The sequence below is a fragment of the Nelumbo nucifera genome, chromosome 1, assembly GCF_055504915.1.
Source record: "Nelumbo nucifera cultivar China Antique chromosome 1, China Antique-T2T, whole genome shotgun sequence".
Taxonomy (NCBI): domain Eukaryota; kingdom Viridiplantae; phylum Streptophyta; class Magnoliopsida; order Proteales; family Nelumbonaceae; genus Nelumbo; species Nelumbo nucifera.
Genome location: NC_142649.1, coordinates 30,479,276 through 30,503,005, shown reverse-complemented (window position 1 = coordinate 30,503,005; position 23,730 = coordinate 30,479,276). Strand labels below are relative to the sequence as shown.

Here is a 23,730-nt window from a genome sequence, read left to right as displayed (position 1 = left end):
TGATTGATAATAGAATAACTATAAAACATACAAAGATGTAAAGCATCCCCAATTTAGGACAACTGATGTCACCTACCCTTTGTTTACTTTTGCCCTTCTATATATTACACTCTTAGTTTAATACCCTTGATATATTACAATTTGTGCCATATTGCACATTCCCATCAAATTCAGATTTGCCCTCACAAAGCACTCCTCACAGCACTTATAGCCACAGATTGGGAACATCTTTTGTATCTGCACATTACATTGTCATTCATGGAAAGATATTCCCAATGCACGGCTGCACCTTGTTGTGAGATTGATGTGAGAAACACTCTATGAGGAGCAAATCCGAATACGTGCCCACCTGTCCCCTAAACAAGTTTCCTCTATTAACCTTCGCATCAGCCAACTCATTGGCTGATTTATGATTCCAATTGAAACTAGGCTCAGTTTGGAAAGAGTGCAAATACAAATACAAACATGTCGATGTTTCCTCTACCGTAGCCGCCAAAATTTAGGTTAATCAGGTTACCCCCATCTAGAAATCACCCCATCGGTGGCCGATGATGATTGAGCTATGAAGCTATCCAATGCTATCCTCTTCAAATGCCTTCAAATGAAAATGAATTCAAAAGTTGCAACGTCTTAATCCAATGAATCACCCTTATTGTGATGGACTCAATGATTGGAGCCTAAAGACATCTCCAACCAGATTCCTATGCCTTGCAAAGCATACATACAAAATGATAAAATCCTAACTATATTTATCTATTTACACCATAGTTCAAAGTACCGATAATATTTATTGTGAGTATTAAAATAGCAATTGTGTCTTTTTTTTTTCCAATTCAGTACTTTAAAGATAAATATGTTAAGAGGGGTTCTAATATTTAAACATATAGAAACCCCTAAATCCTAGTGTATAGTGCACAGGGGTTCTGCCTTTGGAGTCTAGACTCTACGCATAGGGTGTTGGAATCCCTGATGCATGATTCATTAAAGTAAATACCTGAAATTTACACTTCGAGCTAATTAATTGATCAAATCATGATTGCTATTTGCTGGGGGGGGGGGGGGGGGGTACACCCGGGTTGTGTAGCCCATTTTTGCCATTACCAAACAAAAAATAAAATACTGAAATGTACTTAACTCCATTAAGGGTCATCATATCTAAACTGTGTTTAGTGCATCACTTCAAGCAACGATTCAAGATTCAAATTCATGTAGGCTATGGAACATTAGAATAAAACAGATTATTAGTAGCTTCGGCACAATCACCAGTATCAGAATTCAGAAGTTCAAAACTTCAGGTCATTTGGAACTGGGGTTCACAGACCTGCGAACATGGCATGAATGAATAATTTGCTTTTTATTGCCACTACGTATTAAGAGATCTCTCTTGTAATTCGAGAGTTCCTTAGTTTAATTTCTCTTGGAAGCAATCAAAGTCACAAAGATGATAAAACATTTATTCTCTAGACTTGGCCAGTTGCAATTTACAAATAGGATTTCTTCGGTTACACAAAATCACAAATGCCATAACCGTTGCAGAGACAAAGCCTTTCAGGAAACAAGGATCAGACTGAGCAATGACATTGAAAAACGGCCGGCTGGCCCACACAAACAACACGTGAACAGAGATAAAGAAAAGGTTATTGTGTTTACCATTCATTATTAGAAGTAATACTACAAGTACTTGATCAGCGCCCAAACAACAACAGCCAGAATCACAATTCCAATAACTGAGAAAAGCAAGCACATGCAGGAGCAACCTCCCTTGGTACGTTTGTTCAGGATTGCCAGTCTCTTTTGCACTCTCTGCCACAAACATGAAGAAATTTTAAGAGGGAAAAAAGGAAATGCTAAAATTCATCCAAAGATGCATATTGAAAGATATTGATAAAGAAATTCAACCATAAGGTAACATCCAACAACTTTGTCAAACTTGTAAAACAAAAGATTAGTGCCATTAAACGAGTTTATGCAACTACTGGGTAACTGTCCTCAAAGGTCCTCACCAGGCTTGCAGCCATGCATTGGGAACATCTTCCCATGAATGAAAATATACAAGTACAGAGATGTTCCCAATACATGGCTGCAAGTTTGTGAGAATAGTGTGAGGACCAATTTCACGAGGATGAAATCCAGATTCCTCTCTGCCACAAAGGAGAAAATTAAAAGAGAAAAAAGAAATGTGAATATTCATAAACATATGCATGTTGAAAGAAAAAAGAAAAAATTGAACTATCAAACATCACATTCAACAATCGTGTCAAACCATTAAACGACTTTATGCAGTCATTTTGTAGCTACTACCTAAGCCTACAGACAAGGTGGGACACATGCCAAATTTTGTCTTTTAGTATCTCTTCATGGGTCTCACCATGTCAGTAGAGAAAGGTATCCAAGACTCGCATGAATTCTTGTTAACTAGCATTCCTCTAGACAAAATTTCTTGATATCTTTTGAGGAGGGGGTGGTAAGCCCATCCCCCAACCTGGTGCAAGTGGTATTCGATCCCAAGTCTCCGCTACAACCAGCAGGAGACCTTACCAACCAGTTGGTTGGCACCTTGCTTCCTCCAGGCAAAATTCCGACATAATGTTATGCAGTAACAAGTGTAACTAGTGAAGGATGGCAACATCACTGGAACCTGCTACAAACTTTAAGCATGTTAATTGACCCAAATTGGTCCATCAAACATTTAATGTTATGGACTTCAGTTTTTACTCATGTAGGCCTTTCCTGTACTATTTAGGGAACTTTTGATTTGTTTCAGTTTAATATAAATAAAACCTGCCAATTAATTGTTCTCACTTGCTGATTAAAAACATACTTCCCTCTCCTGGGAAGTCCTCATGTTGCACCCCCAACTTTGTCCTATCAAAAAATAAAAAAATAAAAACATACTTCCCTCTATCATCATCATCATCATCTATGCCTTGTCCCGTCGATATGGGGTCAGGTACATGAATCCTGTTTCACCACTCTGTTCTGTTCAGTGCTATGTCCCTTGTTAAATTATGGATGGTTAAATAATTTCTTATTAATTCCACCAAATCCACCCAAGTCCTTTTCAGTTCGCCCCTAGCTCTTCTGGCCCCTTCAACTTTTCAACTTTAACAGATCACTTGTTCTATAGGTGCCGTAGATGGTCTTCTATGCACGCCACCAAACCATCTCAATCTACTTCTCTTATTTTATCACTTATTAAAGCTACTCCTAGGTTCTTCTGTATGACTTCATCTCTAACCCTGTCCTAGTTTTACCACTCATCCATCTAAGTATTCGCATGTCTTCCCCTTATAAAGTTATTAAAAAAAGAAAATAAAAACAACACCATACATCAAGAGCTCACTGATTGCATAATTTAGACAAATGTATCACATTCAGAAATTCCCTGCAGCACCTATGCGTTTAAGTGTGTGTGCGAGTGTTTTCTGCCGTTCTGCCCAATAAGATTTTAAACTAATTAAAAGAAAGACATGTAGGTGTTAAAAGTGTAACCTGTAGCCTCGAGTCTGTTGATTCTACATGTTCGTCCAAAGTATCCTGTATAATGTGCAAGCAACAAAAATAAGATCAACATCCAATACAGAACTATGAGAAAAGAAAATGATCAGAAACATACAATGAGTCTAGTATGTAAGCTGAGTTCCTCGTTGACTGCCAGTGCAATATGTTTTGTACTTAATACAGTTTCCTCCAATTTCTCAAGACCCTCATCTTGTTCTGCTTCCAATGCAACACCACATATATATATTGACGTAAGTAAACTTAATGAAAATAAGACAATAAAAAAGAATCTTTCTACCAAAAAGGTGAGAATTTGCCTTTCATAATTTGCCTTTGAAAGCCAACAAGACCGTGATTATCCAAGCCGGTTGTTCTGCTCATGACATCAGCTGGCTTTTTATCTGGTCCTATTAAACTGTCTCTATTAGCAAAATTGGACATGTTCAATGTGGAAGCCATCTGGTTGGCTTTTGATTTCAGGTTTGCAAGCATATCCTGACGCCGGTGCATCTCCTTCTCTGTTCTGTCCTTACAATGAAACTCAGCATAAAAAACTTGGGAAACAGATTGATTGAAAACAAAATAGTTATTTTAACTGAAAATTCATGGTTGTATAGCTACCACATTAGATATTGAGTTCAAATATTTAATAATAAGAGCATAATGGAAAAGAGGGGCCCTGGTATGCAAAGTTCTGATTGTCCAGTTGGGAGAACATAAAAACTAATTATGCCATTAATCAATATCCCTACATAAGCACACTCAACCATGTAGTCATGATAGGATCATCATACTTTTAATATTAGACTATATCTGGAGTTTCCATGCAAGTTCAAAACTTATAATCTTGAGCCACCTAATTGATGAGTTGACCTGAACCTGATACAAATATGCTTGATAAGCTTTAGTTTTTTTCTGGTAACAGATGAAATTTCTTGACCATATGTAAAAAAATATGCATGTACATAATGCTGAAGCACCCCCAGGCCCCAACATATAGGCTAGCTTTTGCTACCCATCTCTCTGAAACAAAAGATTCTTTTATTATAACTGACCCCAAAACATAATAACCCTATAAACCCCTGTTTCTCCATGCATCAGCCAACAAGTTTCCTGATCTTTTCATCCACGAGTAAGTGATTCTCATGTCCTTTTCCAGCTATCTTATTTCTTTTATTTGTATTGCCAAGCACTTTAGCAACATCCTCTCAGCCATCCCAGTACCACTTTAGAGTCTCCCCCCACTACTAAATTTCTTGAGTATTTTGGACAACCTCAAACCTTATAAAGCTGCACCAGCTTCAGCTCTTGTGGCTTTCCATTACCTATCAGGCCTGGAGAGATGGATGATATCAACCATTTCTCCACCAATGCCCAGTGTTCCTGGATTACTCAAGCTGATCCATCAAAGTTCAGCTTACACATATATGAGCTAAAGGACTCCATTGCAACCATGGAGGTCTTGCTGTTGATGAGTAAACCACATGCTGCCACCTTCCATGAATGTTTTCTATGAAGAAGGGATATCTAAAGTTTTGATCATTGAAAACCTTAATCACAATGTTGTCCATGATTGCTTCCTCTAGACATGCCTTGTCATTGAAAATTCTAGCATTCCTCTCTTCCCAAATTGCCCACAGCACACTACCCTTGTGCATTTCCACATTAGTATTCCTCTTTTCATTGGTAGTTTGATGGAGGGTCTGAAAAGACTTACAATATTGGCTGTTCGACCCCACCTGCAATCAAACAAAGGCAACCTTTTCCAAATAAAAGTGACATAAAAGCAGGAAATTAATAGGTCATAAGTAGCTTACCCACTTGCATTGAAAGAGAAACATATGTGGGGAGACAACCACCAAGTAGGTCCCATCTTCTCTTATGGAGCATTTCAATACTTCCCAACAGAAAGCTCAAATTTTAGGTGGGACTAGCCCATGCCAACTTTCTTTGACCATAAGTACCTAACTTGGTTTTGAAAAGGAAGATAATGCTTTAAGGCCCCATTTGTTTTTTAGTAAATGGGAGAAGGGATTAGTGAATGGAGAAGAGGTTCCTGTTGACCAACAATCCCATGTTCGCTTTTTGGTAAATCATGGGTCCCACAGTAAACTGCTTTTCCTAGGTATCACTTACATGGGTAAATGATACCCATCTCCTAGGTGGGAAATAGGACAAAATTGGCCCTTCTAATAATGCATTAAGTAGAAAAGTTTGGACAACCTGTTTTGATATAAAAACTGTAAAAAAAAAAAAAAGAAGAAAAGAAAGATAAGAAAATGTTTCAGCAGAGAAAGAGAGATGGAAGAGAATGGGAGAAAGAGGTCCATATACACCTCTTCCTGCAAGTCCCCATTGAGAAAGACATTCTTCACATCAAGTTGGAAGAGTGGCCAAGAGTAAGTAGCTGCTAGTGATAGAAGATCCCAAACTGAACTCATCTTTGCCACTGGTGCAAAAGTTTTCAAATAATCTATGCCATAAGTTTGACTATACCGTTTTGCAACCAGCCTCGCCTTGTACCTTTCTATACTCCCATTAGTCTTGTACTTCACTGTATAAACCCATCTGCATCCAACTGTCTCCTGCATAGCTATCTTCCACTCAGGTTTGGACAGTGATTTAAAAGGCGTGCCTAGGCGCACAGGCGAGGCGCATTTTAGGGTAGGCGCCTCGCCCAGGTCCTAGGTGCAGCCCATTCAAAAGGCGCACGCCTAGTGCACCTTACCAAAGCTTCGAGAATCCCCTATTTTGTAATGTTGTCCATTCATTCATCCTAATAAAATATCTTCTTAAAAGCAATTAAAACTATTAAATTATTATTTTTTGTGTGAAAACTAAGAATTTAAGACCCTAACATGGACTTGTTTGGGCTTGCCTCGAGGGGCGTGGCACAAAGACGGCTCGTAGAATTAGGAATGTAATGCCACATTAGCTACTTGATGCAATTGAGAAAAAAAAGAGATTGTGGGTTTTATATGCTTGAAAATGTTTTATATGTTTGATTTCATTTTTAAATTCTCATTTGAATATGCTTTACATATTATATAGGTTTTTTAAAACATTTATTTTAAAACTTAAGTTTATATTTTTATTAATATTATGTTTTATAATTTTTTGATTTTTTTTTACTTTTTTTGAATTTTTTGCATTTTTTGAATTTTTATCTTTTTTTTTTTAAATTGTGTGCCTTACCTCAAAAAGGTGTGTGCCTCGCCTTGCGCCTCAGGCACAAAATGGCCCTTGCGCTTTTAAAACACTAGGTTTGGAAAGAGCCTCACTAACACTCATGGGTATAAACACAGAGTCAAGGGAGGAAAGGAAGGCCCGGTAGGAAGGGGATAATCCACTATAGGAAAGATAGTATGAGATGAAATGAACAGTACACTTCCTCTTCCCTTTTCTGAGGGCAATAGGGAGATCAAGGTCATCTGCAATGGTGTTAGGAACAGGGGTAATAGTATCGATAGGGAGTGATGTGGGTTCCTTTACTGTGGAATCAACCTCCCTGTGTTGTTGTAGGCGCTGTCGTGTAAAACACTGAGAGACAGGATGCAATGGAGGTGGCAAAGTGGGTGAGATAAGTAGGTCAAACACTGGAGTATACAAAGAAGCTGGAACAGGAAGTGGTATAGATTACTCACTTCCTTCTCCAAAACACTCTCCCTGAGAAGAACCCCTCGAGAAAAAAGGTGTGCATACCCAAGGAAGACTGGATCATAACAACAATACCCCTTCTGATTTCCTGCATACCCAAGGAAGACAAACTTCTTCGCCTTAGGATCCAGCTTTGAGCGGTGAGGACCAAAAACATGGAATGTCTCCCCTTCAAGAAAAAGAAGGTTGAACGGAGTGCTATATCCAAGAACACGAGAAGGCACCCGGTTAATCAAGAACGCTGTTGTAAGAACTAAATCACCCCCAAAACGAACAGGAACTGTAGAGCTCAACATCATGCTTCTTGCTACTTCCACAATATGTTTGTTCTTTTTCGCTACACCATTTTGTTGTGGAGTGTATGTAAAACTGCTCTAATGGATAACTCCATGCTCCAATAGGTATGATGCCAAGTTTTTTCAAAGTATTCCCTAGCATTGTCTGATCTAAACACTTTCACTCGTACCCCAAATTGTATCAGCACCATTTTATGGAATTGTTGAACCAAAGACAATACCTCATCACGAGATCTCATCAAATATATCCAAGAGTACTGAGAATAATCATCCATAAATAAAAGAAAATACCGATAACCACCCATAGTATGTCCCCCACACATCAATATGAACAATATAAAAAACAGAAGAACATCTTTTATTACTTGCTTTAAAGGAATGTCTACAATGCTTTCCAAGTTGACAGCCCTCACACTCCAAATTGGACAAACTAACAGACTCAAACAATTTGGGAAACAGAAAACGTAAAGAAGCAAAAGAAAAATGTCCTAACCGATTATGCCAAAGCATAATCTGACCCACCAACTCTGACTCAATACTCCTGCTGACATGATGACTGATGACTGGGAAGCACATCAAGAAGATAGATTCCATTCACCTCACGACTACTCCCAATCGTCCTCTTTGATTCTAGGTCCTATAAAACACAATGATCAAGGGAAAAAATCATAGAATAGTTCAAATTCTTTGTCAAAGTACTAACAAATAAAAGATTAGTACTCAGTCTAGGAACATGAAGGACAAAAGGTAGGGTAATGGTATTAATTATCCTGACAAACCCTTTCCCAACTATGGAAACATGTGATTCATCAGCTGTGAAAACTCTATCTCTGCCAAAGCAGGGGTGGTATGAGGTGAAAATGGTGGAAATGTTGGTCATATGTTTTGAGGCTCCCACATCTATAATCTAGGGAGGTCCCCCGTTACCTATAGTGGATACATAATTTGCAATGGCATGTGAACTACCTGTGTGTGCAAATGAGGTAGAATGACTACCTCCAATCCACCTGCACCTTGCTGTCCACTTGATAATGAGTTGGAAATGGTTGTATCCTTCTGATTTAGAAACTGCCCATATCTCTCCAATTCGGCCCTCACTACAGCTGATGGAACAAACTCTGGAGAGGTTGTAGTGGGTGGCCCTGATAAATCACCAGTCACTGCCATATTCACATTTCCCTTCTTATTTCTGAGCCGTCTCGGTACAAGGTGTGGGTAAATCTTCAAACAGGTATCTCTGGTATGTTTGGGTTTCTTACAGTAGTCACAGATCAGATCCCTTTTGTCCTCCTTTCTCGGTTCATTTCTACCCTTGTCCCCACTTGGCTTAGGCTTAACTATGCTAACCATCGTTGACTACTCAAGGCTTGGGTTCCTCATCATCACATTCCTCCTACTCTCCTCTCCAGACACAAAGGCATATGCCTGAGAGAGAATTACGCCGTCTCGAGAAAGAATATGTTGTCGTGCAATATCATACTCGAGGTTAAAGTCTAGCTAAAAACTCAAAAACCTTATTCTTCTTTACCAGCTTCTGATAAGTTGTTGCATCTTTGCTACTTTCCCAAACCACAATCTCCAAATGATTTATCTCCTGCTATAAGGTTTTGAGGGCTAAAAAATAAATAGCAACAGACTTGTCTCCCTGCCTAGTAGCAATCACCTTGTTTCTCAACTGAAAGACTCTAGCAACATTCTCATCTGTGAATAGGTTTTTGGTACTCCATCCCAAATCTCCTTAGCTGTGTTAGCCCATAAAAAGTTCTTATTTATATGGGGCAACATGGAATTACACAACCAAGTCATCACCATGTAGTTCTCCTATACCCACCAGGAATGGTTAGTTTCAGGTTTCTTTTCCTCACCAATGACATACCCCAATTTCCCACGAGCACCAATGATCTTTGTAAATTGTGACCATTCAAAGTAGTTCGTACCATCCAACTTGATTGTAGTGATGCTTCTGACGTTGAAGGGGTCTCTAACACCTCCTCCCCTGGATCTCATTTCTCTTGTAAATTTGTTTTCAACTCCATTGGCCTCCATAACTCCCTGAATAGATTAGGAAATCAATTTGAGATGAAAAGAAAGGTATTTATCTCCTTTAGAAACCCTAAACACCCTCCTGAAACCTAGAAGGCCCTCCCTCCAAAGATTCCTTTTTCTGTGGAAGCAGGAGAAGAGAGAGAAGAGGTTGTGACTCCCTCCAAAGACCTCCAAAAAGGTTGGGACTTGAACTGCCCCCTTCAGAAAACCTCAAGGAACCCTAAAAAAACTAGAGTGTCACTTCCTAGGTCAAAATTGAAAGAGTCCTACTAAAACAGGACTCTCCCCCTTTCTCCAGTTCTTCTTGACTTTGGTGTAAAACCCTAGACCAGGTACAAGGGATTGCAATTCCACCAAAAAATCCAAAAGTTGGGCTTACCTGAAGTCTTCGTTCAGCCCTTTACCTTATCATGTAGTCAATTGATCTAGGGTTACATGATGGAGCAGCTCAAGAAATCTTTAAACTGCTCTGATACCAAGTAGAAAAGTTTGGACAACCTGTTTTGATATAAAAACTGTAAAAGAAAGAAGAAAATTTTTCAGCTAAGAAAGAGAGAGAAGAGAGATAGAAGAGAATGGGAGAAGCTCAGAATTAGGTCTAGCCGCCCCTTTCATTAGATTATATACTCATAAATAAAAGATAGTACAAAGACAAGTATGCCCTTAGTAAGTAGGTTACTTGTGAGAACTTAAAAGCATTCTTAACTTAAAGCATAAACTAATGGGCCTAAGGAACAAAGCACAAAAAAAGGAACTAGAGGAAGTAAGAAACCAAATTCCTCCATCCTTCTACTAACAAATTGTTCACTCCAATTTGACTAGCCATCTATATACCTTGTACCGCTGCTAGTAACTCTGCCCTTACAGAATCACCTTCACCCACTGGTCCTGAAAAAAGAGATAACATATTGCTGTCTTTGTCTCTCAGAATCCCACCAATTCCGGATGACCCTGGGTTACCTTGGCAGCTGCCATCAAAATTCTATTTTACCACTCCATCCAGTGGGGGTTTCCATTCAACCTGTGATTTGTTCTTGGTGGATGCTGTAGAAGCCACTACTTCCCAGTTTCTCCTTAAGTCATCAAAGGAGAAATCTGCCAACAACTGTGAAGATTTCAACCATTTGATTGTCCTTGTCAATATGCATTCCTTGATTTCAGCAAGACTTCTTTCCTTTTCTTGAAATATTCTAGCATTTCTCTCCTCCCATAAAATCTACAAAGTAGCGGTTCTGATACATTTCCACATTAGCTTCCCTCTTTTTGTCAATCTCCCAAAAGCAGCCGGAGTGAACAACATCTTTACTTCAGAGGACAAGTTCCACCTGCACCCAAATAAGGAAACAACCCAGTTCCAAATATTGGCAGCAAAGGAGCACGATATCAGCAAATGGTTACAATCCTCACCCTTCACTTTACACATAAAGCACCAATTTGGGGACAAACACATAAAAGGTTACTTCTTTTGCAAGTTTTCCACAATATTGATCTTACCATAATAGACTTCCCAACAGAACACTGCTATTTTGGGGGGTATTGGCCTTGACCAAACCTCTTTAACAGGGAAGACCTGAAAGGAAGGGTTAGAGCAAAGGGCTTTAAAGAAAGATGCACAAGTGAAGGAGCCAACCGGGGTTAGGGCCCAGACTCTTTTATCCGGGTTAGTGGGGTCCAACACACCGAATCTAGAAGCAACAATAGCTCTGAAACACAATGAAATTCTTCATCCCTTAACCCTCTTCGAAACCCGAAATCCCAGTTTAAAGCCAAAGGGCAAACCAGGGGGGAAAGGAATCATGAAATGGGTTTCTTTTTAAAGAGGGAGATGGAATAGAGAGAAGAGAAATGGTCTTTTAGGGGTTGAGTGCTCGCCCAAGTATCTTCCCAAAAAAGAATGAAGTTTCCAAAACAAGCATTGTACCTTACAAAACTAAGGAATTTAGGGAGAATGCCAGAGATCGCCTTCCAAGGTGTTGTGAGCAAAGCCCTTCGAGATACCCCCGCATCCCAACCTGATTCAGAACAGCCATGGATACTTTTCACTACTTTATGCCACAACCTCTCCCTCTCCAGGGGCCACCTCCAAAGCCACTTACCTAAAAGAGCCTCATTCTTACTCAACACATTCCCTTAGCTTAGGCCTCCTCTTTTACTCCGACTCACCACCTCCCACCTAATCAAGTGATCTTTTTTCTCTTCTCCAGGTTCCCATAAGAAGCCCCGCATCAGATTTTCAACCTCTTTGCCTCCCTTTTAGGAATTCTAAAGACTGACAAGAAATATAATGGCAAGCTGGCTAAAGTTGCTTTAATCAAAGTAACTATACCACCCACAGAAATATAGTTTCTCTTCCAAGCTGCCAATCTTTTTTCGAATTTTTCCACCACCGGGTTTCAGAACCTACTTTCCTTTGGATTTGTACCTAGAGGAAGTCCTAGGTAGGATAGAGGTCGCTGAGAGCAAGTGCATTCTAACAAGGCTGCTATAGACTCCATCTCCTCTCTATTCAAATGAACTCCCACAACACAGCTCTTCTCAAAATTTACCTTCAAATTTGAGGCCCTCTCAAAGTGAATTATTAAATCCTTCAGATTCCTTACCTCTATCAAATCACAACCTTCGCAAAACATTATTATGTCATCTACAAATTGGAGATGAGTTACGGAAACTCTATCTCTACCTATTCTCCTCCCTCTTAGAGATCCAGCTCTATCTGCTTCTAAGAAGAGTCTACTAATAGCATCGGCGACTAAAGTGAAAAGGAAAGGTAGCATGTGATTGCCTTGTCTCAGACCCCTATTAGCTGGGAAAAAATCAATAACTACCCCGTTGACTAGGATGAAATAATGGCAATTGGAAAGGCAACCGTTTATCCATTTGCACCATTTATCCCCAAACCCATACTTCCTTAGCACGAGTGATAAGAATCCCCAATCCACCAAGTCATAGGCCTTTTCAAGATCTAGTTTACAAACATAACCTTGACACCTCGATCTCCTCATTTCCTCCACACATTCATTTGCTATTAGAATCTAATCTACAATTTGTCTCCCCTGAACAAAAGCTCCATGCGCTTGGCTAATAAGATAAGACCTTTGCCACGATCTTGTAAACATTAGTCACCAAACTGATAGGTCTAAAGTCCTTTGGATGCTTGGCCTCTTTCTTCTTGGGAAATAAGGCTAAAAAGGTAGCATTAATTCCCCGACTCATCACTGGGTTATTCTCAAATTCCTTGAAAACCTCAACTAAATCTTCTTTGACTACGTCCCAACAATCTTGAAAGAAAGTCATTGTAAACCCATCTGGCCCTGGTGCTTTAGATCTGTCCATGGAAAGCACGGTTTTTCTAAGGAGAAAGGGATCAGGTATGTGGCCCTAAGGAGAAAGGGGGGTTGGGGATCAGGAAGCTTAAGTTGTTTAATAAAGCTCTCTTGGGAAAATGGATTTGGAGATTTGAGAAAGAAAAAGACAGATGGTGAAGGAAATTAATTGCAGCAAAATATGATACTGACAGTGGGGACTGGGTAACCACTAATCAATTGAATTCTTTAGGTTTCTCCCTATGGAAAAAAGTCATGGAAGTTCTCCCTTGGATGAGTAGTGGTCTAATTCCTAAAGTGGGGAATGGGAATAGGTTGCATTTCTGGAAGGATACTTGGTGTGAAAGTACACCTCTGGCTGAAGTATTCCCTCAGCTGTTTCAGATAGTAGAAAATCAGAATGGATCGGTGGCCAGTCAATTTGAAGTGAGTGGGGGCAATGTTATTTGGAGCCCTTCCTTTAGAAGGTCATTTCAGGACTGGGAAATTGGGAAAGTTGCTGATCTCTTGGGGTTGCTTTACAGGCAGTCCATTGACTCGTCTTCTGAGGATTCTTGGAACTGGAAGTTTAGTGTGGATGGTAGTTTCTCGGTTAGCTCTTTTGTGGGGGTTCTGAATGAAGTTGTGCATCCAAAAATTCCAGCGGAGAAGATTTGGAACCCCTTTGTGCCTTCAAAAGTGAATGCTTTGGTTTGGGCTGCATCTCTCAATAGATGCCTTATGAAAGACTCCCTGGTTAGAAGGGGTGTTCAGATTCAGGACCAGCTGTGTGTTCTTTGTGGAGATATGGAGGAGGATGGCAGGCACCTATTCATTCACTGTTCGGTTGCAGCTGCAATATGGAATCACTTTTTATCGGGGGTAGGGCTGCAATGGTGTACCGTGTATGCCTAATTCAGTTTTAGACATGATATAGAGTTAGGAGCTGGAGGGTGGTTCAAAATTGGCGAAGTGCATTTGGAGTGTCCTGCCTGCAGCCATCTTATGCACAGTCTGGACGGAAAGAAACAGAAGGATCTTTCAAAAAAAGGCCTATAGCATAGAACACTTGATTGACTTTGCATTTGGCAAGATAGTTTCCTGGGTGGCGGCGGCAAAGGACATTCAGGCTTCAGCCCTCTATTCTCAGCTGAGATTTAGGATCTTTCTTGAGTTATGATGTATTGTAGTTGTTAAAGTGAGTCTTTCGGCTCCTTGTCTTAGGGGCCTTAGTTGTAATCTGCCACTTTTGGCCATTTGAATAAAATTTTACCTTGCCATTTTTCAACAAAAAAAAAATCCTTTCCAGCCAATTTCTACTCTCTTCTGGAAGCCTCTGCCAGGTCACACCTTCCAACTCCACACTAGGGCTTAGGGGTCTCGTCAAAATGGACTTGAAATGGTCAACAAAACAATTGGCTATCCTCTCTTGAGTATCATAGACTATTCCATCCACTTCCAGTTTGGACACTAGGTTTTTCCTTCTCCTTCCATTGGCTAGGTCATGAAAAAATTGTGTTCCCGCCTCCTTCCTTAATCCACTTACATCTAGACTTCTGCCTCCAAGAAATTTCTTCTCTCAAAATGATTTCATCTAACTCTCTTTTCAAATTCCATCTCCGATCTCTATCCTGAGGACTTATGGCACTTTGGGATTCCTTCGCATCCAATTCCTCTATTTGGGACAACAGAGAGAATTTCATTTCTTCTATTCTCCCAAAATGCTCCCTATTCCAATCCTTCACATGTGCTCTCAATCTTTTTAGTTTTTTGTGAAATCTTACCCCTTTTCACTTTACCCCCCTTAGGTCTTTCTCTCCACCATTCCCCAACCTTCTTCATGAAGTCCGGGTGAGTAAACCACATGTTCTCAAACCTAAAGGGTCGAGGTCCTTGCCTAAAGGGCTCTTGTCCTAGGCCAATGGGGCAATTCAGATGTGACTCTAGGTAGAGCCCTTGTTATCAAGTCCGACCACTTATTTTCCCAGCTTTCATTGAAAAGGAACATGTCTAATTTGGAGCAGGTTGGTGTCTCTTGAAAGTTGGACCATAGTTGCCAAGGCGACGCCTTGGCGACTAGGCGCCCTTGGTTGGGCGCCTTGCCCAAACACCTTGACTTTTAGCAACTAGGCGCCCGCCTAAGCGACAAAAGTGACAAGGCGGGCGCCTTTTATAATGCCATTTATATTGATGTATCTTATTAATGTATGTGTTAATACATTTTATTACATGCTATATATATATATATATATATATATCGATTATACTTTGTTTTAATGTTTTACTATTGAAATTTAAAAGATCAAAGGGTTTTGAGGAGAGAAAAAGAAAGAAAGAAAGAAAGAAGGAAAGAAAGAAGGAAAGAAAGAAAAGAAAGAGGAAAGAAAGAATAGAATAATAAAGTTCTTTTTTTCTATTCTCTCTCTCTAATTAAATAAAATAGAAACTCCATCCTTGTTTTTTTTTCTATTTTACTTTCTATCTTGAATATTTATCATATAAAGTTAATAACCTTCTTTAGCTGCTAATTAATATGAATTTGCTCTATTAAGTACTTATTATAATAGTATTATTTTTGAAAATAATGAAATTAATACATGTAAAAGATTTTTATCTTTTAGATGTGATGATTTGCCACATTTTTAGAGGAAATTTAATGTTCTTAATAAAGATAATTGCTATTTTTTCAATTAACATACATGCTGAATGGTATATAAAACTAGGAAACTAGCCAAAAGTCATTTTTTTATATTATAAAACTTTTATCGCCTAGGCAACTAGGCGACGCCTAGGCGCCCCAATGTCGCCTAGACACCTTGAAAACTATGAGTTGGACCAAGTATACAGAGCGCAGCATTGGGAGTTCCTTTAACTCACAGTTATTAATAAAATCGTTGAATCTCCGTATGCTGGTTGTAATGACCTATTGGGGGTTATTTGATTCATTCGCAAATTGAATTACATTGAAATCTCCCCCCAAGCACCACAGACCATCCCAAAGCCTTGAATCCCATAAAGTTCTTCCCAAAATTCATTCCTTTCTCTGTAATTGCTTGGTCCATACACATTAGTTAGAGCCCAAGTAAATCCATCATCTACCATCTTGAATTTTAATGACACTGAAAAATTACCTACTAGCTCCTCCAAAACCTCCACCGTATCCTCTCTCCAAAAAGTAGCAATTCCCCCCGAAGCCCCCTAAGAAGGTGCTGAAACCCAACTTATTCCACTAGCTTTCCAGATGCTTCTTGCCCACCTTCTATCAATATCAGCTAATTTGGTCTCCTGTAGCATCACAATATCTGGCCTTTCCCTTCTAAGGAGGTCCTTAATCAGCCTTCTTTTCCTAGCACTCCCCAACCCCCTCACATTCCAACTAATGATTTTCATGGAGATAAGAGATTTGGCATCCCCTTCTGAGATCATGCCTCTACTTAGAGGCTTTCCTTCTCTCCCATTGAATTCCAAATTTTCTTCTATATCTGATATCAACCTTTCCACTTCTGATCTTTTCTTCTTCCTTCAGTTATTAATTGTTCCAGATCTGCTTAAGGCTGCTTTTGTTTTATTTTGCCTTTCCGAAATTCCTTGGTTTTCCTATAAAGATTCCTTTGTTTGCCTATATTCCTCAAGGAGAGCACAAATTTGTCTCCAAATCCTCTCTAATTCCTCCTGCATCTTTCCCATAATTAATTCATCCCCTGCTTTCTTCCTTCTTTGAACCCCTATTTTTACTGAACCTTCTTGAACCTCATACTTCCTTACCTCTTCCTATGATTCTCTTCCCCTTCCCACTTCCTCTTGTTCTTTGCCCTCCTTGTCCCCAATTAAATACTTTCCATCCATGGCTGCTGATCAAGTTGACCTACAAAAGTACCTGTTCTAGGCAGGAAACCCACATCAGTACCAGAAAACGAATTGACAATATTACCTAAATGGTTATTCATCAAAAAATATATATATATATTACCTGAATGGTTGTGGGAAGAGGTCATTGACTATTGAGGAGCAACACAAAGGGGCAAGGTCACGGCTAATCCTTCCAAAAGAGATGACTGTGGGTTCCCAATGTGTTCAACCAATGTTGTTTTAGTCCTTGCATCAGAGTTTGCCTTTAGAAGTTGTCTCCTGGTTGATGACTCTGTGATTGGTGACCAAGGTAAGTCTTGTTCCTCTGTTCCTCTATCAATGTCGTGCTACTCTAGCGAGCTGGGAGCAAATTTAAGAACCGGTGTCCCCTGCCTCTCCTCTATAATAGCTGCAGTAAACCCCAATTCCTTAGGTAATGGGAGAAATTGAGAGTGATTCTTCTGGGATGAGTCTGATAAATCCAAAACATCGTTTTCCAAAAAAAGCAGCTTGGTGTGAAGGCTCTCATCAGCACTGAGAGATTTGGCTTTTAAAGTTCCATGCTTCCAATACTTGAGGAGCATTCAGACTCTAATGCTGAGCTACTTTCTTCCTCCATCACACAGACCTCAAACGTGTCCGTAATATTGTGATTTACTGTCGCCGGAATGAGGGAACACCCTGTCTCCACTGTCAATGGGTGCTTCTTGAACCTCAAATTGCACCGTTCCGGGGAGTAGCCTTTCTTCTCATTGCTCAGAACCCATGCCCAATTCAGATTTGCCACTCCACTGCGGCTAACTCTCTCCTGTGGGCGCTGGATGAGATTTACTCGAGGGGGACGATGATAGACCATCTTTTTGGTCCATTATCTCCCCATTTCCTTTGGTCAAATGCCTACTTAAGTTGGCACTTGGCTCTTTAAAGCCTAGGTCCACACTATTTAACACAGCTGGCCCATTCACAGGAATAGACCCATTAATTTTTTATGGGCCTGGGCCCAGCCCCCCAACCTCTTTACCAGTCACATCTTTACTTAAAACAACATGTGACTGACCTTGGTTCAATGGACCAGAATGAACCGGCTTGACACCTGAACCCTTGCTGACCTTTGCTCAATTTCTTTTGAAATTTGAACTCCTGGCGCAAGTCTGCCTCCAATTAATCCTCCTGTCACTGACTGAACATAGGACCTGCCATCCCTCAGCCCACCCTGCCAATGCAGACTTTCCCCAAGTGGTTAAATTATTCTCTTTTTTCTTGGTTACCTCAGATGACTTAGCCACTTTTGTAGTGACTACTCTGCCTTGCAAACCAAGCAACCAGGCCTGTTCTGCCCCTTCATCTTCCTCCCTTCTTCCCTCCTTCCATAGTTGGGCTTCAATGGAGGTAGCAAGCCAAACGAGGTATACTAAACCCTCTGCAACAACCTCTACCTTCCTTGGAATGTCACTGGATTTAACACCACCTAACATCACTGCAACTGAATGGAGATCACAAACAAAAACACCTTCTAGTTTTGCATCACAGATTACAGCTATGGAGTGTAATACTTCCTCCTTCCAGAGATTGAAAGGTAACCCGAGCAATCTGACTATTACATTGTCTTCAATCTCAAAACATTTGGTATTAGAGAGAGGACACCATTTCGAGACTGTGGCAACACCAGCCTCTGAGTGAATGCTTAAAGCCGAAATCTCTACTCCGTCTTCACCCAGATCTATCAAAGCTTTACAAGATTCATAAGGAGTAATCACCATCGGCTTTTGCAGGTTTAATTCTCTGAGTATCGCCTGAGCAATACCTCTCCAATCCTTTGGTGACTTGAAGTTTCCACCACAAATTTCTTCCCCCAATCCTCTTTTTCTACTGTTGCTACCAGTTTACAACTTCTTTTTCCCTGCAATCATCCATTTCCTATCAATGGGTTCTTCCTCTCTCCTTTGTTTACCCCCTTTCTTTTCTTTTGCTACAGCCTTTACTTGTTTTGTTTTCAGCTGCTGAGTAAAGTTACTCAGTACCTCTGCCACTACCTTCCATCCATTACCCCTTCTACTTTCTGGGAAGCAAACCAACTGCTTCTTTCTTCCTCCAAAGAATTCCTGCAGAGTTATGTAGCATCCTTTTGCATTCTTTTTGCATTCCAACTCATAACTTTTTCTTCCATCAAGGTTGAACTTCGTAAAGTTTTGTTTACCTTTAGAACTTGCTTCTGAAACAAACTTCTGCATCCATTCGATCACTTCAAGACCTTCCAACAGTATCGTAGCTTTCTTTGCCTCCCTAATCTTCAAACTCTACTGGCCTCTAATCCTTATCTCTTCAAATATGAGATCTTTTGCTTCAATCTTCATCACTTTCCTCCGTCTTGCAACTTCTACGAACCTATTCTCCATCTTCTCTTAATCAAGCATTATATAATGAGGCAAACAAGGGACATTGAGGGGTAATTTGTCTTGGGTTGAATTATAATTGAATGTGGGGTGTTAGTCCCTTTTTATGGGGACTGGACCTGTGTATTCTATTAATCTATCTTAATGAGAGTTACTGCTTCCTATCAAAAAAGAAAATAAATAAATACCAACTGATTGGTTACCACTTTTATGATACCGATTGATTGGTTGTAAAGTTTTCCAGCGTCATGTTTTTCTGGCATAATGGTCGAACTCGAACCCTTTGTCTATTTAGTGATTTATGTGTCCAGATTATCAAAAAGAAAATGCACTGTAAAAGGTGACAACAAAACTGAAAGTCACCTAAAACAATACTTTGGCCTTTTCAAATGGGTAGCAATCCACAAGGAGTTTGTTGGTCTTTCTTCTCTGTCTGTAGCACTCATTGGTGTAGAATCATTTGAGATGATCATTTTGTCATTTAGTTCTGCTTTGCTTTGACCCATGACCGCTCTGTTCTTTGGTCTTTCTTTTTGTCTGTAGTGCTCATTGGTGTAGAATCATTTGGGATGATCATTTTTCCATTTAGTTCTGCTTTGTTTGGCCTATGACCGCTCTGTTGTAAGCTTCGGGTGGGATCTTTTCTTCCACCACCACCCCCCCCTTCTTCTTTAATAAAGTTTTCTCATTCCATCTTTCAAAAAATAATGATACTTGATTTGATTTGAAACTGAGAACTTTATTATGATCAAGAATTCTATAGAACTACTATTGCCCACATTATAACATTAGTTCTTTTTGTATGCAGCATAAACAGAATAGTAATCAAAATATGAACACTTTTTTGATAAGCTTTAATTAAAAGATAAAAAAGGTTACAGTTTTATTAAAAGAGATTTCATCAGTCAGCAAATAAACATGGATGAGTATTAGATGAAAACGTCAACAAGATCTTAGAATATAAATTATAATCCATAAAAAAACGATACTAACTGAGTTGAAAATTAGAAAAATCCTTAAGATATTTAAACTTAACTACAAGTTATTTTTCTCAAATATACTGATACAACTTGAGTTAAAATGCTTACATAGGCTGCTTGCTTGGTAGCTTTGACAAAAGAGACTGCAAGCTATCTAGTCTGGTTCCTAGGATAGTAATCTTCCTTCTAATTGCAGATGAATGACGTTGTGTTTCTGGTCCGGATGGGGGAAAAGAACTTCTTTCAGAAATCATGCCATTGATGTCATCAGCAAGCTTTGACGCTTCACTGAATTCCCTCATCCATGAGTCTGAAGAAGATGCCATTGTAACTGAAAGATAACACAACTATATGTGAGTTAACATTCTCAGATGAACAAATTTGATCCTCCACAATGTGTTCACAAAGATCTAATAAAATAAAATTGTATGTACATAGGGGGGAAAACAAATTAAAAAGGTTACAAGTAGATCTGGACAACAGGGGAAAAGATGATTCAGAAATTAAATGGTTCCAACAAAACATTATTCATTTCATTGAATAAATCACTAAAACTAATGAACATGCATTCCATTCAATAAAGCACTGATGTACCAAGCATGGACATCAAGCATCAGCCCCTGCTACTATGATGACACTGCATCTATTACTCCAATAAAAAATTTCTGATTCCTCATGTCTGACCTATTTATCCTATTTGAGGTTTTCTATCTAGACAACTTGAAGGGGCTAGAAGAGCTAAGTACAGACCAAAAAGGATGTGGGTTGAAGTAATAATAAATAATGTGGTTTGCAAATTAAAATCTACAACTCCAAATAGTAAATGACTATGAATATAACTTCTAAAAGTCTTGATGCGTAGACTGCATACAACTCAATTACTTTCAAGTTATCAGCTTTAGATGCCTCCCAGAAACTAACCCATCTACTTTTTCATAAGTTGCCACTTTCCAACACACTCTTTTCCCCTGGGACCAAATTCTTCAAAACAAAAACACGAAATCTCCCCCAAACTATATCAAAAAGGTATGCAACAAACGCACCATGTACTCAACCAGGAATACAATAGACGCTAGAAAACACAAAAGGTGTCGGATCAGACTTTTGAGCCAAGAAAATTTTGAATTCTCAATAAACAAGCAACCAATAATTACCCATTTTGCTATGGTCAACCAACCAATTCCATTACTATTTTTGAATAAAATCCTTATTCCCCACAATAAAATCTTTATTCCTAATCTTGGTAAAATGAACTACCCAAAAGCGATCATCTGATAACCGGAAACTATGGCAACAATAACATGCTCTAATCAGATTTATCTACATCGACCACAGACAATGAATATTGAAACCCAATTACCGAGAGAAAAAATCTAAAACCCTAGTAATGAATTCAAACACCTCCATAACCCATCACAAAAAAATAAAATAAAACTACAAACAAATATGAATTTCAGAACTAACCTTACAAAGCGGAAGCCAAACCTCAAGATTACTGGTGAATTTAATAGATGGAGATGATCGCACTGAACTTCAATTTGAGAACATGGAAGAACCAAGATTATGCAGAAAGAAACACAAAATTACCTGGGCGCGCAGAACCTAAATCCGATAGGCAGAGAGTATGAGTTAGATTGGATTGTCGGAATTACTGTCGGATGACGTAGACAGAGAGATTTGAGACAACAGACGCGCCACCTGAGTCCGGCAGACTTGGTTTGTCCGAGCTTCGTTGTTCAATTTAGAAGAAAAGGAGATTCTTTAAAATGGCTCAAATTAACAAAATGAACACTTCTAATAATCTACTTTTCCACTCGATCTAAACGAATCATACGACCACGTATCGTCTTGTCTTTGTGGGTACTGAGTAGGTAGCGATGTTAATGGGTCGGGTTAAATGGTGGACCTGTATCGGGTTGGATAGGGTCAGGCTTATTGGTTTCGGAAATCGGATTGGCTGACCCAGCCTTCCGGATTATGATACCAGTACATATATCAAGCGTATTCTTTTAATTGAGTTCGCGTTCTGTGGACCCGTGGGTGCACCGGACGAGTGCACCCTCGAATGAGAATCGACCACGTCAATTGGGTGAAAAGAAGCAAACATGAACCGAAGCTAACATGGCCATTATCAATTCTAACCTCCCTCCCATTTTCTGTTTCCCCTCCATCGAACCCTACCCCACACACCGGCGAGCTCAATCCACACCAACGTCCGTCCACTCGGAAGCTACCGACGACGAGAGTGTCAGGCGGTATGTTCTTTGCCATCCTCCTCTTCTTCTTCCTCCTACAAACATAATGGTCTTTCTGGTTTTTGTTTTTCAACAGATCGAAGGTGAGTGAACCGAAACTCAGCTCACACCGGCGGTCAGTCTTCAGTCAAACGAAGGTGAGTGAACCCGAACCGCAGCTCACATCGGCGGTCTCCACTTGCCATTTCAGTCGGTTATAGTAATTTCGTCGAAGTTCAGTCGGTTATAGAAATGGGAGAAACAAAATTAGTCGAAGATAAATAAAACCAAGATGAAAGAAACCGAAGTACTATTCATTTCTGTCACAAGACCCACTTTACATTTCTTCACTGTTAAAACTATAAAGGCAGAAGCCTCATCCCCCCCTGAAGTATAAACTCTTCTCAATGTCTACACTACTGACGACAGAAGTAAAGAGAAGATTTCTACAAAAACTCACTACCGCTAATTCATCATGTTAATTCAGCCAAATCACTCGATGTTGACATGGAAAACGCCCTTCCTCTCCTCTTCCTTCACGACATCGTTCTTCATCTCAGCTTTAATCTGATCGGTCTTGTAGAGCTTCTCAGGCAGGTCGATCCTGCTACTGTACCTCCGTCCGCTCTCCTCCTCCTCGGATTCCTTTTCCCCTTCTCCCTTGATGATCAGGGTGTTCTGCTCCACGGAAACCTTAACATTATCTTTCCCGAGCCCTAGCATGTCAATCCTCACATAGAGACCATTCTCATCTTCTTTAACGTCCCATCCTCTTCTCGATCCAGCCCCCATCCCTCTCGATGCAGCCAAGAACGGGTTGTCCATGAATTGATCCATCAAATTCAGAACCTGGCTCAAGCTCCTTGTCGGAGAGAAAACCGAGTTGAAATAGACACGTTAAAGAAACCAACAAAAACCATGGAGACAATATTATAAACCAAAACTAGAAATCAAAAAGACTACATCAATAAGAAAATGGTGAACATAGTCCAAAAGAACAAGGACTGAGATCACAACTACCTGAGAAGAAGCTAGGAACATAGTCACGACTACGGGAAACAGGCTCGCCGGAGCAGCGGCTGACATCGATGCCACGCTCATCGTCGTCATAATGGCGCAACTGAGCATTAGTGTTGAAGGAGCGAGAGGCGGAAGGAGCGACAGCAACAGAGCGGAGGGGGTGGAGGAACTTGTTGAGAAGGCTTGGAGTAGAAACTCGCCTCAAAACAAGTAACGAAACCATGAGATGAGAGGAAGCGAATTTGATCACCTGAACTGACGTCAACCGAAAGCAGGGAGACTGTAAGCGAGATAACTTGCGCCTCACATTCGAGGGTGCTTCTTTTATGTCCGGTTCAACCGGTCACTTCAGTTGATGGCCATGTGAAGTGTTAACATTAGCTTCTTTTCGCCCAACTAGCGTGGTCGATTCTCATTCGAGTGGTGCACCCATGGGTCCACAGAAAGCGGAC

At 40.0% G+C, this 23,730-nt stretch overlaps 1 protein-coding gene across 2 annotated transcripts; it reads right to left on the bottom strand.

Moving 5' to 3' along the window:
• Nucleotides 1–1,433: 1,433 nt before the first annotated feature.
• LOC104589757 (syntaxin-52-like) lies at nt 1,434–21,844 on the bottom strand. Of its 2 annotated transcripts, none has more exons than XM_010248179.3 (6): nt 21,612–21,844; nt 20,133–20,355; nt 3,819–4,024; nt 3,617–3,717; nt 3,493–3,537; nt 1,434–1,803 (listed from the first exon to the last, which is right to left on the bottom strand). In XM_010248179.3, exons 2-6 carry the CDS (start codon nt 20,348–20,350, stop codon nt 1,672–1,674), a joined length of 702 nt encoding a protein of 233 aa, XP_010246481.1. In that variant the 5' UTR covers nt 20,351–20,355; nt 21,612–21,844; the 3' UTR covers nt 1,434–1,671. The 2 variants fall into 2 exon arrangements, with proteins under 2 accessions (XP_010246481.1, XP_010246482.1); XM_010248180.3 differs by having other exon boundaries at nt 21,489–21,772.
• Nucleotides 21,845–23,730: the final 1,886 nt, after the last annotated feature.